Source organism: Euphorbia lathyris, chromosome 10 (assembly GCF_963576675.1).
Source record: "Euphorbia lathyris chromosome 10, ddEupLath1.1, whole genome shotgun sequence".
Taxonomy (NCBI): domain Eukaryota; kingdom Viridiplantae; phylum Streptophyta; class Magnoliopsida; order Malpighiales; family Euphorbiaceae; genus Euphorbia; species Euphorbia lathyris.
In genome coordinates, this window is record NC_088919.1 from 56483959 (window position 1) to 56506672 (window position 22714).

Here is a 22714-nt window from a genome sequence, read left to right on the forward strand (position 1 = left end):
TAATTCTAACGGACGCTTAGTTGAGACAATATTTTTGCTATGGAAAGATTGTTTGGTTTGTTTTCCAGCTTGGCAAGTGTGGCATAATTGATATTTTTCAAATCTAAGTTCAGGCAGTCCCTCAACCAATTGCTTTCTTGCTAATTTGGCCAGGAGGTCCATGCTTACATGACCAAGTCTCCTGTGCTATAGCCAGGAATTTTCTTCCTTTGAAACTAAGTATACAGTTTTTGAAAACTTTTTCTCTAAGTCTAGCATAAAGACATTATCAATCCGAGGGGCAGTTAAAATTAACTCATTTGTTTTTCCCTCGTATATTTTACATCTAGTAGCATCAAATATAACTTTTCTCCCATTGTCACATAGTTGAGCTATGCTGAGTAAGTTATATTTGAGTCCGCTGACTAGGGAGACTGACTCAATAGTAGGATTACCTCCGATGGTTCCTGACCCTACTATCTTACCCTTTTTGTTGTCTCCAAAACTTACGCTTCCTCCTCGTTTACGCTCAAACGTGATGAACTGAGTTTCATCACTAGTCATGTGCCTCGAGCATGCGCTGTCAATATACCACATCTTTGACTTCTCAGCACACCTCAGGCTTACCTGCATTGTAACTAGTTACTTTTAGTTTGGGTCCTTGCTTGTTAGGTTCAACAGGTAAAGCATCATATTTTATTTTATGACGACATACTTGGACAGTATGGCCATTCTTTCCACAGAAGTCACATCTGACTTTCCATTTAGGATTTCTCACTGACTGGTCAGCACCCCAGTGCTGAGCGTGCCAGCACAACTTTGTGGTGTGTCCTTTCTTCCCATAGAAGTCACACTGGACATTCCGCTGGGGATTCCATCTCTGCTGACCAGTACTTCGGTACTGAGCATTCAGAGGAATATTTCTTTTGTTTTGAACCTTTAGTTGGTTCTGGATATTTGTGACGTCCTTTCTTAGTTTCTTTGAATCAGATTGGACTTCAGAGACAAACTTATGTATGATCTCCATGTTATCATGCAAAGTTGAGTTGTCCTGAAGTAGGAATCTGAGGTCACTTAGCTTGACCTCTTCAACCTCGTCACAGCGCCTGCTGAGTGCTCTAATTTTCTTATTACACTTTTTGACAAGTGTATAGAGGTCACTCAGGGCATTACCCATTTCGTTTCTGAGCTGGGGAAGGGATATTACCTCATTTGATTGCTCCTCATCGTCAGATGCAATGGAGGGGTCAGCATGCTCAGAAATGCATGGCTCAGCAAGTTCGTCAGCCATAAAACAGATCTTTGCTGACTCAGTGGCATCAGCTTCTGATGATGAAGACTCATCACTGTCGCTCCATGTTGCCACCATTGCCTTTTTGCCGTTCTTCTTTTCTTTCCTCAGCGTGGGGCAGCTTGACTTAATATGGCCAGTTTGATGACATTCAAAGCATGTAATGGGCTTTGAGTTGTCCTTCTTGTATTTGCTGTTGCTGGACTCAGCTTTATACTTATCAAACTTTCTGTAAGGCTTCTTAGAATATTTGTCATTCTTTTTGAACAACCTTTTCATCTTCCTAGTGAACATAGCCATCTCCTCATCATCTGTTGAGCTCCCATCAGTGGAGTCAGCTTTCATGACAAGAGATTTTTACTTCTTGTCTTCAGACTTTTCCTTCACCTCGAAATTCTTCATCGAGATCTTATGGGTCAGCAGTGAGCCGATGAGTTCATCATATTTATAGGTGGTTAAGTCCTGAGCTTCCTCAACAGCGGTCTTCTTTGCTTGCCAGTCTTTGGGAAGGCTCCTGAGAATCTTCTTGACTTGTTCTTCCTCAGTGAAGATCTTCCCAAGTCTCTTGAGCTCATTGATGATGTTTGTAAACCTTGCATTCATGTCAGATATTCCCTCATCATTGTTCATTTCGAACAGCTCGTACAGTCTCATTTGCTGGTTCACCTTGGACTCCTTTACTTTATTGGTTCCTTCATAGGTGGCCTCCAGCTTCTTCCAGATCTCTTGCGCCGACTCACAACCTGAAATTTTATTATATTCTGCAGCATCGAGCGCACAGTGAAGCATGTTTATAGCCGAAGCATGATTTTGTAGCTTATTGAGATCATCCTCTGTCCATTTGGCCTCAGCTTTACTAGCTGTTTGGCCAGCCACAACTTCGACAGGTACAAATGGACCTTGGACTATGGATAGCCAGGCACTCATATTTGTAGCCTGAATGAAATTTTTCATCATATTCTTCCAGAAGGTATAGTTAGACCCGAAGAATAGGGGAGGCCGAGTAATGGACAACCCCTCAGGTAAGATCTGAGTTGTTTGGTTTCCTGGGAGAAACCGAATGCTGTTTTCGCCCATAGTGGGGATCAGCTCAAGGTGGTTAAACCTTTTACAGTGAGCTTTTAAAGCTCTGATACCACTTGTTAGTCCCTTATAACATTACAAGTATAGTTCCAAGGGAGGGTTAGGAACTATTTAAAAATTTTTGTTAGGGCAGACTCCTTTTTCGTGAGAAAAAGGTTTTAACAGCGGCGCTGAGTGAATAGCAAGATACTGGCTTAGTCAACTGGTGACTAGGTCAGTTTCTTTACTTGAGTCAGGAGATAGCACTTAGAGTCTATTCCTGAGCTCAGATATTCAATGCGCACAACTCAGCTTGACCTCTTTACTTGGTCAGTTTTTGTTTAAGCAAGCAATAAATATATAAAGGAGTTTAAGGTTAGAAATATGTTACTCAGCAGATTTATCTAGGTTCGGTCTCCAAGCCTACGTCCTGTCCCCGGAACACGTTCCGAGATTTAGAATTCTCTACTGAGCTCTTTAACGGTAGAGCATCAAACCTTTTACAATCTTAGAAACTGAGTATAACAAGAGTACCTTCCTCTATACCTCTACTCAATCCTAATCTCTCGCTGAGTACTATAACCGAGTACTCAGCCTCTCCTTTCTAATTCTAGAAATGATAAGTGTTTGTCCTAAACAACGATTGCTATGACACCTTAGATGATTGAATAATCACTCTAGACTTTTACACAAAAGATATGAAATTTGGTGTAAGATTGCTTTGTTTTTTCTTGCAGAACTTTGAGTAGAATTTTGGTCAGCGTAATGGCTTGATCAAGTTCTGCATTGAATGAAGCAACTGCAGGGCTCTATTTATAGAGACGTCTGAGGCATCGGTCATTTCGAATTTCGAAATAACCGTTGGAGGAAAACGACTTCCTGTCGTTGTCACCCAGTCTTGCTCAGAGCTCTCGGCCAATCAGATTTGAGTATCTTCTGTCCTCGGTCAGCTTTTGGTCAGCTTGGCAGAATGTCTCTCCATTTATGGTAAGGTCAACTAGACAACATTCTGTATCTTCTGAACTTTACCCAAAGTGGAAACACTTTGTCTGGAAGTTGTTCTTGCTCAGCTGCTGTCTTGTACTCTTTGTCGAATCAACTCAGTAGCTTCGTCCCGAAGTTGCTCAACGAAGGTCTTCTAAATCCTTCTTCCGCTGAGCTGCGTTTTGTACATAACCACAACGTTTTGACATACGCGGGCCGAGTTGCCTTAAACTGTTTGACTTGGGCTTTGACTTCCGTATTGGGCTTTGGGCCTTTTAATCTTTGTGTCTTATAAACAATTTAACTCAACATTGAACAAACACATTAGTAGAATAAATCAAAGCATTTAAACTTAGTGTGTTTAGAATATTTTTTAATTACTCTTAAACAATTTTGTCAAATCAAAATTATGTGGAAAGGTGTTTCAACATCCATTACCATGTTTGATTGTTAAATAAAAAGAAAATGAAGAAATGTAATTACCGTTAAAATATTTATGTTTGACTAAATAAATATAATCATAAAATTTTATTTGCACAATTAAAATTAACGAAAAACATGATAACGTGAAAAATGAGATGAAGCGAAAAACGAAAAACATTAAAAATGCAAAATGCAAAAAAAAAAATTGAATCAAAATCAAATACAAAATTAGATTAGTTGAAGCTCTTAGCTTAGTGGTTGAGAGCTTACCTATGCCTTGGGAGGTCATGAGTTCGAATCACATCCGGGTCTGGTGGAGATTTTTCTTTCTTCTTTAATGTAAGCGCATTGCGCAAATTTTTTTTAAAAAAAATTAGTGCATATATATAAAAAAAATTACTTTTTACTCGTTTTTAAATTTTCATGTTTTTCTACATTGAGGTGTGAGATTTGATAAATGAGAGGTTAGAGAAGCTTTGAGAGTAACAATTAGGATTAGATGCTTTGGATGTAATGAGAATTCAACTCCTTTTTCTATGTAATGGGGATTACAAGCTTTATTGAACAAAATGTAACCTATCGTTTTCTCATTACATTCCAATAAAATTAAAAATTGCATCCAAACATAGTAATGGGCTTTTGATGTAATGGGCATTCCATTACGAAGTCTATTACTTTTTACCAAACGTACCCTTAATACATTATTTGCCGTCCAAAAAAATTGATTAACCCTTGAACATTCGAAGTGTTGATAGCCTTCTGAACTTGTATAAATTGTTCAGTTAGCCCCTTAAATTTGCGTAAAATGTAATCAATTAATCACTCGGTTGGCAAAAAAAAAAAAAAAATTAAATACAAAATATGTATGGTATGCGATCAAATTTTTATCGAGCCGAACACCAAACCATCCGAATCATTTACAACCGTATTAGGAATGATTTGAAATTGAAGGTAATGTGCCCATAACCATAAATCATAGTATAAATTTATTTTTATCCCCTAATTTACCGAAGAACCAACCAAGCTTACGATTCAAACTTCAAAGAGAACAAAGAGATTATGGTTATTCCCTCTAATTCATGGCTGCCATTATCCCACAACCTGTATCCACCATCTCCCCCATATCTCCCTTCTTTCACTCTTCTTCTCCATTTCCCTTCCCCTTAAAATCAACTAAAACACCAACATTCTCACTTGCTCACCCTTCTTCCACCTTCAAACCAAATCCCCGCCATGAACTCCACTCTCACCCCCCTTTCTCCGCCTCCGCCTCCGCCAATCAATCAATTTTATCACCGGACTCGAATTCCACCAAACCCCTTTTCCATCTCCACTCTCTCGATAACTCCACTTCTTCATCGGATACCACTACTGACTCTATCATTGACATTGACCATTTACTCAATTTACTTCGCTTGTCACATAAATACACTGATTTTGAACTTGCCCGAGCTGTTCACGCTTCAATTCTCAAGTTTTCAGAGGATACTTATCTGGGTAACGCTGTTATTGTAGCTTACCTTAAGCTGGGTGTTCTTCGTGATGCTTATAAGGTTTTCAAGGGTTTGAATTGCCCTAATGTGGTGTCTTATACTGTTTTGATTTCGAGTTTTGCTAAGGTGAGTCGAGAAAGAGAAGCAATTGAACTTTTCTTTGAGATGAGAAGTTTAGGGATTGAGCCTAATGAGTATAGTTTTGTTGCTATTTTAACTGCTTGTATTAGGATTTTGGATTTCGAATTGGGTTTGCAAATTCATGCTTTGACAATCAAGACGGGGGTTTTAGAATCTGTTTTCGTTGCAAATGTTTTGATGGGTTTATACGGGAAGTCAGGGTGTTTGGATTATGCAATTCAAGTGTTTGATGAAATGCCTCAAAGAGATATTACTACATGGAATACTGTGTTATCGAGTTTGGTGAATGAGAAGTCATATGGGAAGGCACTAGATATATTTAGGGATTTATGCTGCTCTACTGGTTTAAAAGCTGATCATTTCACTCTATCAACTGTTCTTACTGCTTGTGCTGGATTCAGCGCTGTTTTAGGAGGGAGAGAGGCTCATGGACATGCCATTCGAATCGGGTTAGGATCTAACTTGAGTTTAAACAATGCAATTCTAGGGTTCTATACAAAGTGCAGAAATTTAAAAGATGCAGAGGCCTTGTTTGAAATCATGCCAGTTAGAGATGTAATTAGTTGGACACAAATGATTGTGGCCTTTATGGAATTCGGATTGGTCGATTCGGCTATGAAGTTATTTGAAAAGATGCCAGAGAAAAATTCAATATCTTACAATGTTGTTTTAGGTGGATTTTGCAGTAACGGCGAAGGGTTAAAGGCATTGCAGTTCTTTCTTAAGATGGTCCATGAGGAAGTAGAATTAACTGATTTCACTTTGACTAGTATTGTAAATGCCTGTGGGATACTCATGAACTTCAAAATCAGCAGGCAAATTCATGGGTTTATCGTAAAGTTCGGGTTTGGATCAAATGTTTGTATTGAAACAGCTTTACTTGAAATGTACACAAGGTGTGGAAGGATGGGTGATGCTAATAGAATGTTCCGCAGGTGGCCTTCTGATCAGGATAGCTCGATAATCATAACGTCAATGTTATGTGGCTATGCTCGAAACGGGATGCCGGAAAAGGCAATTTATCTCTTCTACAAAAGTCAATCAGAAGGGGCAATAATTGTGGATGAAGTTGTGTTGTCTTCAGTGCTTGGTATCTGTGGGACTTTAGGATTTCATGATATGGGAGAGCAAATCCACGGTTATGCTCTTAAAACCGGGTATATATCCGAAATACGAGTAGGGAACGCTGTGATTAGCATGTATTCCAAGTGTGGTAACATGGACTCTGCAATTAAATCTTTTGACTCGATACAGACACATGATATAGTTTCATGGAATTGTTTGATTACTGGCCATCTCCTTCACCGGCAAGGGGATGAAGCTTTGGCTGTCTGGTCAAGAATGAACAATGCAGGCCTAAAACCTGATGCGATCACTTCTATATCGATAATTTCGGCTTATAAACATACCAGCTCAAATTTAGTTCATGAATGCCATAGTTTTTTCCTCTCTATGAAAAAAAGTTATGGACTTGATCCCACCGCAGAGCATTATACCGCTTTGATGAGAGTATTTGGATTCTGGGGTCTCCTGGAAGAAGCAGAAGAAATGATCATTAACTCGCCTTTCGAGGCGGAGGTATCCGTTTGGCGATCTTTGTTAGATAGTTGCAGACTTCATTCAAACACAAGCATTGGCAAAAGCGTAGCAAAGCGAATACTTGCTATAGAGCCACAAGATGCATCAACATATACACTTATGTCGAATCTATATTCGGCTTCTGGGAGGTGGCATTGCTCGGATATGGTGAGAGACGAAATGAGAGAACGAGGATTCCGAAAGCACCCGTGTAGAAGTTGGATTATTCATCAGAAGGAAGTCCATTCCTTTTATGTAAGAGATAAAGCTCATCCTGAAGCAAAAGACATTTACAGTGGATTAGATGTACTAATCTTGGAATGTATGAAGGATGGATACGAGGCGGACACGAGCTTCGTACTTCATGAACTAGAGGAGTATCAAAAGAAGGATTTTTTGTTCTACCATAGCGCGAAACTGGCAGCAACATATGGACTTCTGGTGACTAAACCAGGGAAACCGATTCGGGTTGTGAAGAACATAAATCTGTGTGGTGATTGTCATACATTCTTGAAACATGTTTCGGCTGTCACGGGTAGAGAGATACTGTTAAGGGATGCTTCTGGTTTTCACTGCTTCTCTAATGGCGGATGCAGCTGCAAAGATTACTGGTAAGGATTCAACTGCTGCTAGCTACTAAACATTGTACACTTTTGTTTTTCCTTTCCTTTGTTGTCTAATAGGTTGTTCTATAGCATACATGTAGGTAACAAATGTAATTCTTCAACTGTGACGAATTAGTACGATTTTGATCACATGGCCCTTAATGACCATAGATCGAGGCTTATTAAAATCCAGCTGAAGATTCAAAGCATCTTAAGACTTGGATTCAATAAGCCTTCGTCTAACGGTGAATGGCCAGATCCATTTAATCATTAAGGTCGATGTGAACACTGCTCCTAATTAGTAACACTCAATTTAGGATGTCTATACACAATTTTTTTGTTTGTTACCAAGTAATCCATTCAGCTTTATCGTGGTGGTAAGGTCTTATTGTTACCTGGATTTGGGAACTCGTATCTGATACTGGTATAAATCCAAGTATCGAGTATGGCAAACTTGAAAATTTTGGATACGGAGTAATTAGGGTTCAGGAGGAGGGAAGAGGAAGAGGAAGAATTAGAGAATTAAAGAGAATTACCATTTGTTTTTTTATCCCCAAGTGGGCTTCCAATTCTCAAAAAAAAAAAAAAAAAAAAAAAAAAAAGACCGCTCTCCAAAAAAAATAACCGCATTCTATCTTCTTTAACCGTGTCTAACACAGATTTCATACCAGTGTTCGTGTCGTGTGGTGTTGACACTGATATGACAGTCAAAATGAAGAGTCCGAGTATCATAAGTAAGATCTATTTGGTTTAGGGGTTGTTGTTTAGCGTTTTGTTTGTGTTTTTTCGTGTTGAGTTCAAAATGAAGAGTCGGAATATTTGCCATTTGGGATAAAAGTTCAAAAATAGATTATAAAAAGTAAAACCAGAGCAATATTCAATGTTCTCAATGTCAAGAGCTTGAATCTTGAACTCAAGCTAAACTAATCAAATAAAAGGGAACCAATTTAGTTGTAATACAACCATGAGTCTTGAATTTTGTATTTACTTTTATGGTTAAAAAAAGGCATTTTGTTGGTATACTGATTTGTATGTGAATGACTGGGTACGAGGATTGTGTTTATTTGTCATTTGCAAAATCAACGATTTTTGGACTGTGAATTTGACAATTAACCTATGGTTCCTAAACCTTAAAATTGGACATTATGGTCTTTTAAATTTGGGTTAAGGTGTAAAAATATCCCAATTTTACCCTTAACGTCTAAAATTGTGCAATTTTGCCCATAACGTTTGTAGCCAAGAGTAATTTTACCACTAACGTTGGTAATTTGGGTCAATTTCAGAAATAATTCATCAAACTGTCTTCTCGATCATAAATTTTATCATTTACACTTCACACGTGCGTCATTTTATTAGTAACAAATCATAAACATGTGTTGGGATGTGAAAAAAATAAAAAAATATACCGTCTTTGGTACGAATTAGACAAAAAAAAAATCACCGAATTTATAAATATTTATCTTAATTCTATTATTAAATTACAAAAAAACATGAAATCTTTTTTTAGAATGAATTGATATGAAATTGGTGCAAAATAATGAACAAAAATATTTGTGTTTTATAATAGTGTCTGAAATTGACCTAAATTACCAACGTTAGGACTAAAATTGCTCTTGGCTACAAATGTTAGGGGCAAAATTGCACCATTTTAAACATTAAGGGTAAAATTACTCCTGACCCAAAACGTTAGAGGTATTTTTGCACCTTAACCCTTTAAATTTTGCATTTTATTAATATAATAATGTATTTTATCGTTGATAAAGTCAAAATGATCAATGGCGATCTCAAATTGGAAAAGTCAAAATATTAAAGTATTGTTTAGAACCAGATTTTTTATGGAACAACCATTTTTTTTCAAGTCAATATTTCTAGAGTTTTCTCTCTTAAATAATCGTTTCATTTTTTAACTAAACAACCCTAAATGATTTCAAAATTAAAAAATCAAAGTCTTAGAATATTACTTGCATCAACTATACGAAGGAGGATTACCTACTATTAGGGTGATAATCTTTTTTTTTTTTTGATAAAAATTTGAGTGATAATCTTAATCGATAATAAAAGGAGTTATTTATGTTATGTTAGTAAAATATAAAATTTATGGACCATAATGTTTTGTTTGAATTCATGGATCATAATAACAATAAATGTAAATGTAAAGCTGAAAGGTCATGGGTGGTAATTTATCCACCAATTTAAAAACTCATGGAATTGCAATTCCAAACAATCATTTTTAACAGGATCAGCTTGCGATTAGACATTGCTCGACATTGTTTTAGCACAAAGATAGAAAACAAATTCCGCTTAGAATCGATTTCAGAGTCTTTAAAAATGACTACATAATCTTTCAATGAACTAGATCTATATGATGGTAACTAGATCTATGTGATGGTAGATAAAACTTTCGTGTTTCTCAATAAAGGAAAATATGCTAACACTCGTCTAGGAAGACAAACTACAACCACCTATATAAGAAACAAGACCAGTCACTCGCATAAGGAGAAATATAATAAAGAACAAAATTTTAAATAAAAAAGAAATTATCAAACCTACCATAATAATAGATTGATAAATAAAAATTATTTAATAAAGAAAATATTTTCCGACTAAAAGCGGAAAGAAAATCCTAAAATCTAAATAATAAACTTGAGAGCTTTCTTACTGGCTTAAAGGATCTGATTTAATAAACCAAGCTTTTATGATCTGTAGATCAACGAATGAGTTAATAAAATTCTAATTAAGGGGGCGTTTGGGTGCTCCTTTTCATACTCCTGTTTGCCCTTTCAATTCGAAATGGAGAGTTTTAGGTGTTTGGTTAGTGACATTCTTGTTTATCTACACAACATCATTAGGTGTTTGGTTAGTGACCTCTTGTTTGCTTTTTACACCTGAAAAGCAGCCTTTTACAAAAGCAGAGAATCTCTACTTTTTGGTAAAGCAGCTTTTTCTAACAGCAAGCAGAACAGTAAACAGTAGGTAAAACAAACAGACCTTAAGTCTATTAATTAAATAAAGCAGCTATGCAGGAAAATTTTGTTGAATAACCAAACCATGCATAAGCACTGAAATAATATGAAAAAATTGCTGAAATTAGACTTAATACATCCGAGTTCTCTGAATTTGGGCAAAACCTGACTGGCCGATTAAATTTACATAGTGCCTAATTTTTTTTTCAAAGTAACTTATTTGATTAAAGTAATTTATTGGTTATTATTAAAATAATTTATTAGGGTAAATTATATTCATGACCACTGAATTTTATCTATTTTAATATTGTGATCATTAAATTTTAATTTTTAACGGTACGATCACTGAACTTTACATTTTTTAATATCGGTGGTCACTCAACTTTAACTAACTTTTAAAATGATCGTTAACGACCTCAAAATGAAAATATTCAATAATTAAAGTTGTTCAGAACGACATTGACCATGAAACCACATATTTTATTTTTCAAAATCATATTTTTTTGCAGCTTTTTCTATTTAAAAATGTATTCTCTCTTCTAGCCAAACAACACCTAAATGATCTTAAAACGAAAATTTTCAAGAATTAATTTCCTTAAAATATCATTAACTTTTCGAATTTTTTTATTTTGAGACTGTCAGCGGTCGTTTTGAGGCGTTGAGTGACTACTGGTATTAAAAACTGTAAAGTTCAGTGACCACAATGTCAAAATGCGTAAAGTTCTGTGGCCATGGTGTAATTTATCCTGTATATATATTTGTGTTTAACCTAATGAATACATCCAATTACCACAATTTCATATAATTAACGAATGCCAAAATGCCACGTGTATACATGTAAAATTTCTCCAAGGAAATCTGTTTTTGTGGTGAAATTGAGAGATAAGGAAGATGTGGTTTATATTAGAGAAATATCAAATGCATGTTTCTAGAAATGGAAGAATTTTCTATATTAAAGCAATGTGTTGTTTGTATTGATAAGTTTTATTTATGAAGCATTACTATTACAGTAAAAGCTTTATAAATTAATAATATTGGGACCATAGAATTTTATTAATTTAGAGGGTTATTAATTAATCGATAAATTAATAATTATTAATTTATAGAGTGATTTTAAATTTTTTTAAAAATAAAGTTTAAATTACTAATTTAAATAAAGTTTTTATCTAAAATCAATGAACAAATAAAATTAAATGTGCATTATATAAGTTAATTGAACTTAGAAGTTCATTATAATTATGTTAAAAATATTCAATGTATCATAGTTAATGAATTACTAATAAATTTATATGGAATGTTGTTTCAAATCATACCAAAAATAGACTTCTTATAAATCTATCACAATGAATTTAGAGGAAGCAACCACTGAAGACATTCATAAACTTGAGGGAATGATTGGTCAGCTTGGTTACCGCAATCCAATGGATGTCAATCAAATATTGGATTGTCCAGGTGAAAATAATGAATGCTTAAGTTTAGCAGAAATTGTGTCGAGCGTTAAGTAAAATTCAATTGAGGATGATTCGATACCTTTGAAACCAGTCACAAGAAAGGAAGCAATTATAACATCATCAACTCTTTACAATTTTTTATTACAATTTGACAAGGATACGCCGAAATTTTTGAATACACTGACAATAGTTAGAGATAAAATTCAACTAGATTTAAATTTCAAGAAAAAAACAAAATACTATAGATTCATATTTTCACTAAATTATTCCAAATATGTATATCTATATATATTTCGCATATGTATTTGAGAAATTATTAATTTATAGAGGTAATAATACAATGTATTTATAAAGGGTTGTTCCAGAAAATTATTATCTTATTAATTTATTAAAATTGATCATTTTTTGAACTGGCCCAAGTCGGGACCAGAAGAAATTATTATTTTAAAGAGTTTATTAATTTATCGAGTATTAATTTATAGAGGTTTTACTGTATTTTATACCATAGGGTCCGTTTAGTATGTCGTAATTCAATGTAATGTAATCAAAGTTGTAATGTAATGTAATGGAATGATGATTCTATTACAATGTTTGGTCGACAAATAAAAACAAAATGATAGAATATAATGACCATTACAATTCTTATGTTTTCCTAATTAAATGTAATTATAAAATTTTATTTACATAATTATAATAAACGAACAACATGAAAACATGAAAAATGAGAAAAACGTGAAAAGCATAAAACACGAAAAATAAAAATAAAAAGAATCGAAATCAAATACAAAATTATATTAACTGAAATCAATAAATTAATGAATAGTTTTTCGTTTTTTAGTTTCCATTTTTAACATTTTCACCGGTTTTTGTTTTTTTCCGGTTTCCTGTTATTTTTTCATTTCTTGTGTTATTTTTTTCCATTTTCAATTTTTCATGTTTTTCTCTTTTTAATAATGATAAGATGTGAGATTTGATAAATGAGAAGTTAGATTGAGCTTTAAAAATAGGAATTAGAATTATATGTTTTGGATGTAATGAGAATTCAAATCATTTTTCTATGTAATGGGGATTACAAAAGTCGTTGAGTAAAATTTAACTAATGGTTTTCTCATTCCATTACAACAAATTTGCAATATGCAACCAAACATGGTAATGGGCCTTGAATGTAATGACCATTCCATTACGAAGCCCATTACATCTTTCCCAAACGGGGCCATAGTGTTTACGTGGACTCTAATTACCAAATATATTTATGAATACATTTACCGTTAGATTTAAACTCAATGTCTAAGAAAAATTAACCTATCTCCCTCCTGACCACCAGAAACACCCCTATCTGACTCCTCCAACCATTGGAAATACAGTATATCTATTATGGATGGTTTTACCTTCTGTTTTTGATAAATTTGATAAATTAAGATTCTGATTGGTGAATTAACTCATTGAGTTTGTATCTACAAATCTAACTTGATTAATATATGATAGACTATAAATTTCTCTAAACTTATCAAAATGACTCAACCTTACTTTGTTAGTTCAATTTTAGCTTAATTTTGAAAAGTTTTATATCGGTACGTAAAAATTGGTTCTGGACAACTCAGATGATAACACGTATATATATGATTTTTTCTTAAACAAATTCGATTTAGCAAATTATTTTGACACGTGCATGTGTAAACCGACCAATCCAATATTCTTCACTAATCTCTCTCTCATTATCCCTCCACTTAGCTACTATAAGAACAAACTATTAATTTATAATCACAAATATCTGTAAACAAGGTGGAGATTCCCTGTTGGGTTATAACCGCAAATATCTATAAACAAGGTGGAGATTCCCATCCGGTCATAATCACAAATATCTAGGGATGTAAATGGGACGAAGATTCCCCATCGGGTCGTAATCACAAATATCTAAAGATGAAACGGAACAGAGATTTTCCGTATCTGTCTCCGATATCTCCCCACGGAGATTCCCCGACTACTTCCTCATTAAACATTTATTTTTTACTATATATTTTTTTTGTGATTTTTTTTAAAGTTATTAGATTAGATTCATTTTTTTCAACCACTGAATTCAAATTTAATTTAATTTTATCGTTATACTATGTTAAATGTCAAAAAAAAATTGTGAAAAAAACAAAATAAAAGTTTTATATATTAAAAAAACATAATGAAACGTGGGAACGAAAACAATTTTCTCCGTTTAGATTTCAGAGACAGGGTTGTGAAATCCCCGGGATGGAGAATATAATCCCATCCCATCCCATCCCCGTCCTGTCCTGCCCCACCCTGCCCGTTTACATCCCTCAAAATATCAATACGTTAACATCTAAGCATATATATAAGAACAAATGAATTCCTCTCCATCTCCATCTCCACTTTTCTAGTATGAATAGGAATGGAAATAGTAACGGTAGTGGTCGTGAACGCGAAGCCAATCTCCAAGAGCGCAAAAGGCAAGTTGATGAACAAATATCGGCGAACGAGACTCGCATTTGTGATGTACAAACAATCTTAGCCGCAGCTATAGAAGCAAATACTGAGCATGGTGTAGTCTGGTATGATGATCATATGGAGGCTCTCGAAAAAGAAGTTGAAGAGCTACAACAGAAGACCGAAACACTTCGTAAAGACCGAGAAGCTCTCAACCTAAATGGTTCGGCTTAGATGTTGATTCGTCAGATATATTACTTCCGGAGTACTCTAAAAAAAATTTAGCGTTTTTATCAGCCACCAGAAGCTACTCTAATATTCGAAGCATCACAGGAAGAGAATGAAAGAGGAGGAAATGCAAGTTTGTGTTGTATTTGTATGAATTTTAGATGGGAGATGCTGTGAGTGAATTGTAAGATTGTTTACATTATGTTGTATAAAACAAACAAAAAAAAAAAATTGAAGAGATAAATTGTCAATCTTTTCAAGTTATTTGTGTTATTATTAATTAGTGTTGTTGAAAACACTTTCGGGTTGTCAACATAGTCGGGGTCTCAAGGAAGAAATTTTAAGTTCGATTTTATTAAATATATTCTAGGAGGGTGGGGAGTCTTAACTGTGACTAAGATGGTGTTTGTTTACTTACTTTTCCTCTCTTGTTTGCCTTTTTACTTTGAAAGGCAGCGTTTTAGGTGTTTGGTTAAATTCCCCCTGTTTGCCTTTTACAGCTGAAAAACAGTTTTTTTCAAAAGCAAAGAATCTCTGCTTTTATGAAAAACTGCTTTTTCCAAAAGCAACAATAAACAGGAACAGCAACTAGCAAACAGGAACATCAAACAACAAATAGCCAAACTCACCGCTTAATATCAATGGTTGGTTTAGATAAAAGAAAAATTATAGTGTTATTGAAAACTTGTTGACTAGATTAACAAATTAATTCACTATTTACGGGAGAGAAAATTATACCTAATAACCTAGTCTGATATCCATACTATTACTGGGTTCGTCTTGTTTGAATGAGAAATCTTCAATACCCATTTTTATTTCAACGTCGGACCTCCTTCTTCTAAGTTCATGTCCTCATGATCATCTTGCGGGCTTTTAAGCTTGGTTTCCTAATTGAATTTATTTTTGTTTATTAATTTGAATGAGCTTGGGATAAAACTCTCAATATTCTCATTAAAAATAACCTTTGCTAACTATTACATTTATATTGTTTCTAGGTGTATTGAACAAGTAATCTTGGTGGCTAAGTAAGAAAGGACAAGCCAAGTGGCTGAATCATCACCATTGATCAAGTCTGGATATGATGAATGGTGATGATCTTCTTAAGAGCTGATTGGGTAAGGTGGTGATCATTATAAGCTGGTGGACTGCTTCTAGAATGCCCTAATTATGAGTGAAAGACCAAAATGTCCTCCATCCCTGCGTAAGGACCAAACTGCCCCTGGTCAAGTGAAGAGTCACCAGTTTTACTTATTATGTATTGAGTCAGATAGATTAACTCAATCTTCAATACGTAACCTTTTGGACTTCCAAGACTTTATCTTCTTCTTCTTGCTATGGATCTTTTCTCTAAATGAAGAACAAATACTTTCTTCTTCATCTTCATTATTTCAACACCCTTCCTCAAACTAAGCTTGATACAAACTCTTCAAGCCTAGTTTGCTTACTAGAAATCTCAATTGCGGAGAATGTTGGGCCTTCGTAAACAGATCTGCTAACTGTAACGCAGAAGGAATTGGCATCAACCTGATGAGTCCCGCTTGAACGCGTTCACGGATCATATGACAATCTATGTCTATGTGTTTCGTTCGTTCGTGAAAAACTGGATTTTGTGCTATGTGCATCGCCGATGTGTTGTCACAAAAGAGAAGGGATGCTGTGGACGGCGGTGCACCCAGATCTCGTAAGAGATTAGTGAGCCAGTGGAGCTCGCATGGTGTCGAAGCCATTGCTTTATATTCGGCTTCCGAGGAAGATCTAGAGACGGTGTTCTGTTTTTTCGACTTCCAAAAGATTACGGGCGATCCGAGAAACACCACATAGCCGGTAACTAATCTTCGGGTCTCTGGGCAAGTGGCCCAGTCTGAATCGGTAAAAGCTTGCAGCTGCAAGTTGTTGCATGTAGGAAAAAACAACCCAAGACCTATGGTCCCCTTCAGGTAACGTAACACTCGTTCAGCTCTATTTTGGTCTTCGGTGGTTGGCTGTGTGAGGTGTTGAGATAACTGATTTACTATATGTGTGATGTCTGGTCTTGTATGGGTTAAATACAGTAGCTTTCCTATGAGTTGTCTATATGGTGTATCTGATGGAAGTGGCTTTTCATTTTTGTTGGGCTTGTGGTTTGGTAAGGCTGGGGATGAGGCTGGTTTACAGTCGATGAACCCCATGTCCTGTAACAATTCTAATGTGTATTTTCTTTGTGACATGTGGAGCCCCTGCTGGTTGCGAGAAAATTCGAAGCCAAGAAAATAGTGTATGGCCCCCAAGTCCTTGATGCTAAAAGCCTCATCCAGGTGTTTTTTTACCGAAGCGATGGCTTGCATGTCGTTTCCTGCGAGAATAACATCATCCACATATATTAATAATGTGGTCATACTACCACCTTCGCTTTTGGTAAACAAGGATGGATCCGCTACAGATTGAGCAAAACCCAGTGCTTTGATGGTGGCTGATAATTTTGCATTCCATTGCCTCCCTGCTTGACGAAGCCCGTAAAGGGCTTTGTTGAGCTTGCATACTCGTTGAGTGGCACCCATCCCAGGCGGCGTCACCATGTACACATCCTTGCATAACTCTCCGTGTAAGTATGCATTATCAATATCCAGTTGATGAATGTGCCATTTTTGTGCAATAGCAAGTGTCAAAAGAGTTCTAATCGTTGTAAATTTTGCTACAGGTGCAAAGGTGGCTGTGAAGTCCACGCCTTCCTGCTGGGTGTACCCCTTTGCCACCAGCCTAGCTTTGAATCGAGCCACACTTCCATCTGCGTTGTGCTTGATTTTGTAAACCCATCTGCAGCCTATGGGTCTTTTACCAGCAGGTAATGGCACTATGTCCCATGTGTGATTATTTTTCAAGGCTGTTAACTCTGTTTGCATGGCTTCTACCCAATTTTTGTCTGACTATGCCTCCTGATATGTTGTAGGTTCCCTGTGACAAGTGAAGTTGATCGTGAATGCCCTTTTTGCCGGAGAGAGCTTATCATAGGAGAGGTGTTTGGATAATGAATGCGGAGAGTTTGTGAGGCAAGGCAAAGTGGAGCTTTGTGCTAGTGCAAGGTGATAGTCCTTGAGATAGGTTGGAACTTTCCTTGTCCTTTGAGGTCTTGTGGTATTTGGCTGATTGTGTTGTACTGTTGTTTCGATTTGTTCCGGGATTTCATGGCTTTCATCATTTGTCTGAATTGCATCAACATGCTGTGTTGTTTCTGATAATGTGTTTTGCTCTCCTGTGTTGTCATGTTCATCATCTTCTTCATTGATAGATGCCATATGTAGGGAGTCTAGTTCCTCTTCGCTGCAATATGGTGTTTCTGTCGTTTGATCCTTTTCTGAGAAAGGAAAGTATTGTTCGAAAAATCTCACATTCCTGGAAAAGAAAAACACATTATCTGTTAGATTTAAAAGCCTGAATCCCTTTGTGCCATGTTTGTAGCCCATGAATGCACACTTGATTGCTCTTTCGGTGAATTTGCTCTTATGCCTGTCCAGAGTGGAGGCATATGCCAAACATCCAAACACCCTTAATTCCTCGAGATCTGCTACTGTGCCATATACACGCTCATATGGAATTTGCCCTTGAATAGGCTGTGATGGCAGCCTGTTTATGTGGTAGACAGCATGGCTGACTGCCTCTGGCCAATACTCCTTTGGTAACGAGCTTTGAAAAATGAGTGGCCTGGTAGTGTTCATAATGTCTTGATGTTTCCTTTCAACTCTGCCGTTCTGTTGTGGTGTTTCTAGACATGAAGTTTGGTGTGTAATTCCATTTCTCGAAAAAAAATCCTTCATGATAAACTCAGGGCCGTTATCTGTCCGTATTACCTTAACATTTTTGTTAAATTGTCTGTTAACATAGTTGCAGAATTGTTGTACTGCTGTGCTTGCTTCACCTTTTGTTTGCATTAACGTGATCCATGTATACCTGATGTGGTCGTCAAGAATGGTTAAAAAATAACGTTTGTTAGAATGTGATTCCTGTGCCGGACCCCATATGTCCATGTGTACAAGGTCAAAACATTCTTTGGCTAGGCTATGACTTAGTGAAAAAGGAATTTTCTTTTGCTTAGCTTTCTGGCAAACATCACATGGTATTGCTTTGTGGGAATCAAAATCATTACATGATATGCTTAGGCCTTTCAATCTCTCATAAGAGGGATGGCCGAAGCGCAAATGCCATACATTTGTTTTAATTGAAAAAACAGAAATTCCATTTGGTAATGGGTACTCCAAATAATAAAGACCTTCATGCTCTTTAGCCAAGCCAATCCTCTTCCAACTTGTGGTGTCCTGTATCACACACATTGATCCTGTTATTACGATGCACAGTCTGCTAGCACTTAACAGTTTACTAGTAGAAATAAGGTTGTAATCAAAAGCAGGTATACACAACACGTTATGCAAGATAAATTATGGACTTAGTATCACAGTGCCAATGTACTCTGCCTTAACCTTTTCCCCATTTGGCAAATTTACCCAGCACTTGTCTACCTTGACATATGAGCTGTATATTCGCACATCACAAATGATGTGATCCATTGCCCATGTATCAATTATCCAGCATGATGAGATATGGTTAGGTTTTAGGCTGTTACCAGAACTGTCTCCCTTGACAAATGTGTTGACACTGCTGCTCGAGGCTGGAACCTTCCCCGGATGGTTCAGTGGCAATAGGGCAACAAGTGTCTGATACTGCTCCTTGGTTAGAGAAAACGGTTCTGTGTTGGCTTGCCTATTGTCTTCCTCCCCAGAGTCTCCACCTTCTCTGCCCTGATTCACTGCTGAGTTAGCCTTGGGCTGATTGGTTCTGAAAGGATTTCCTCTATTTTTGTTGCCATAGTTGGGTGGATAACCATGCTTTTTGAAGCAAATGTCCTCTGTATGTCCTGTGTAGCCACAAAAATTGCACAATGCTGAGCTTTTACCTTTGCGTGTATTATATTTTGTGTTGTTGTTTTGCCTGTTCTGCTGGTTGTTCTGCTTGTTGTTTGTGTTTGTGTTTGTGAAACCTGCAAACATGTTGCTGTCACCTCCTTCGTTTCCTTTGATAGGGGCAAGGCCTATCTGTCTCTCGTGTTGGATGGCTAAGGCGTAAGTTTTGTTCAAGGATGGCAAGGGCTCAATCAACAGGATCTGTGAGCAAACAGTCGAATAAGAGTCGTTTAGCCCTTGAATGAAAGTAATAACCTGATCCGCATCCTGCTGATCTCGCAATACTTTGAAAGCATCGCAGCTGCATGGTGTCCTGCATACACATTTTGGCATAGGTCTGAGGTTAGAAAGTTCATCATAGAGTATTTTCAAACTTGTGTAATACTCTGTGACATTTCCATTTCCCTGTTTCAGGCCATGAATCTCCCTTCGTAGCTCCAGTATGCGCAACGAGTCTGTTTGCGCAAAACGTTCCTTCAGATCAGCCCAGATTTGGTCTGCCTTGTCCAACCACATTATGCTTCTCGCTATAGAAGGTGATAAAGCATGATGAATCCAAGATATTACCATATTGTTGCATCTCTCCCACTGATTATACATATTATCAGTGATTGCAGGAGCTGTGATGGTGTCATCTACAAAGGCGAACTTATTCTTGGACATTAAAGCTACCTTGACAGCTCTAGACCAGTGGTGATAGTTTGGTCCAGTTAGGACCTGCGAAACCAGGGATAGCGCTGGAGTTTCGTTTTGAGGAAGATGAAAGAGGCTGCTCGACGTGATCATCGGAGCTACTTGTCCGGCCATGGCTCACCCCGAAAGAAAGGACAACCTTTTCTAGGGTTAGTTTTGCTCTGATACCATATTAGTTTGAATGAGCTTGGGATAAAACTCTCAATATTCTCATTAAAAATAACCTTTGCTAACTATTACATTTATATTGTTTCTAGGTGTATTGAACAAGTAATCTTGGTGGCTAAGTAAGAAAGGACAAGCCAAGTGGCTGAATCATCACCATTGATCAAGTCTGGATATGATGAATGGTGATGATCTTCTTAAGAGCTGATTGGGTAAGGTGGTGATCATTATAAGCTGGTGGACTGCTTCTAGAATGCCCTAATTATGAGTGAAAGACCAAAATGTCCTCCATCCCTGCGTAAGGACCAAACTGCCCCTGGTCAAGTGAATAGTCACCAGTTTTACTTATTATGTATTGAGTCAGATAGATTAACTCAATCTTCAATACGTAACCTTTTGGACTTCCAAGACTTTCTCTTCTTCTTCTTCTTGCTATGGATCTTTTCTGTAAATGAAGAACAAATACTTTCTTCTTCATCTTCATTATTTCAACATTGTTAGTTACACTTCTTTGGCACGAATCTCATCTAATTACATAAAAGTGTTTTCCCCTTTTCAGTAGAGAGATGAGATCTGTGGATTTTCTCAAGACTAACTCATCTCTTAGATGTTTGTATGTCGTATTTTGAATAAATAATGGATTCTTGTGCCGTTACAAATCGACTTTCTGATGCTAAGGCAAGCCTTATTGAATTTTGTCTATACAGCCTCTCAATTTCTTGCTTTTAGCAGAGATGACACAAAGTTCCATAGGCAGTAGCAGGTGGGATATATGCCATGAACTTAATACAAAATTTTGTGTTCAGCTGCACCCGATTGTGGATAGAGCGTGCATTTATTTCTTGAAACCAGTAAGTTATCCCATTCATCATTTTGGTCTCTGGGATCTCGACTTATTGGAATAACCTGATTTCCGAAACTGAAACCGAACCAAAAGATAGGTTGGTTACAGTTTTTCATTTCAAAAACTTTTCGATGAGTGACTTCCACAAGGAGTATTGAGGTCGATTCTATCAATACTTGGGAAGTTGAGGCTGAGGTACGCTGTTGTGGAGTCGTTTGTGCTTTGAGGAAGTCTCAAATCTTAGCGTTTTCCTCTTGCAGGACTCGCTGCTGCTCAATGATTTTCATCTGCACCATAGTTTGGACCGCTTAGGTAGCCTGGAAGCTTCGATTGCGCTGATGAGTTGTGTGCAAGTATTTGTTGCCTCTTCATCGGATTCGACTTCCATGAGCAAAGGGGCAAGATTTCGGGGCATCCCGATAGGATTTAACGAGGTTTCTTCATGTCCGGAGCCATATGCCTCGCCTAGTGTAGCCAACATTTCCTTTATAGGGGTGGGAGCTGCCTAATGATTTGTCATAATTTGATGCTGAATGGATTTTATAACAGAAGAGATCTGTAGATTGCTTGTTACTCCACGCCCACCGCACCAAATAATAGAGACGTGAGGTTTTCGGGATCACTCTGCTGCCAGTGACTCCTCCTGTATCGGGAACGATCTCTGAGGACACTCCGACGTCCAAGTTAAATATTAAAATGGGAAAGAATATAACTAGAGAGAAGTATGGCCTCCTTATTAATGGGGGTTGGTTGGTCTTATATAAGACTCGAATCGGGGACCTTCCAACTCGTGCATGTTAATTTTATTTTAGGATAACATTTAGCTAAGAGCTGGATAAGATTTATGGTGCATAATGAGAATCAGTGACGAATACATGATTGTTCAGTTGTGGAGACCGAATTTACATGTGGTGTGTAAATTTATTTATTTTTTACTAAATTGAACTTGTTGAATTTTTTTAACATGAGGATTTAGTGATGACCTAATAGGAGCTAGGTCAATTTTAGGATACTAATTCAGCATATGATCATTATTTCTTAAAAACAGGGGATCAGAACCACCATAACCTTAAATTTCGTAGAAATAGGGAGACCGAAACTACTCGTGATTATGATGGTTACGGCGGCCGGATGGGCCGGACCCCTGTCTCCGCCCTTGATGAGAATGAGAAGGTTATGATGAGTGGGGCTTATCTAATTGGTACTTGTTAATCCGTGGTTCATACGGAATTGGTTACTATTCTCAATCGGGTCAACTTCTATAAAGATTGTGGTTTTTGTTGTATTATGGTTGCTCCGATCATTGTGAATGGAATTTTCTTCTTTTTTCAACTTTGTATTACGCAGGATGATTTATTCCTAATGCAAGTTTTTGTCTTTTACATATAAAAGAGAAATTCTTAAATGGGTAACCGCTCACGGAAACTTGGCAAAATGAAGGTTTCAA

The 22714-nt window shown here is 36.7% G+C and overlaps 1 protein-coding gene across 1 annotated transcript; it reads left to right on the forward strand.

The window, feature by feature from the left end:
• Positions 1–4770: 4770 nt before the first annotated feature.
• LOC136209207 (pentatricopeptide repeat-containing protein At5g03800) lies at positions 4771–7925 on the forward strand. The gene has a single exon (XM_066000613.1). The coding sequence runs from the start codon at positions 4819–4821 to the stop codon at positions 7564–7566; it is 2748 nt and encodes a 915-aa protein (XP_065856685.1). The 5' UTR covers positions 4771–4818; the 3' UTR covers positions 7567–7925.
• The last annotated feature ends 14789 nt before the right edge of the window (positions 7926–22714 follow it).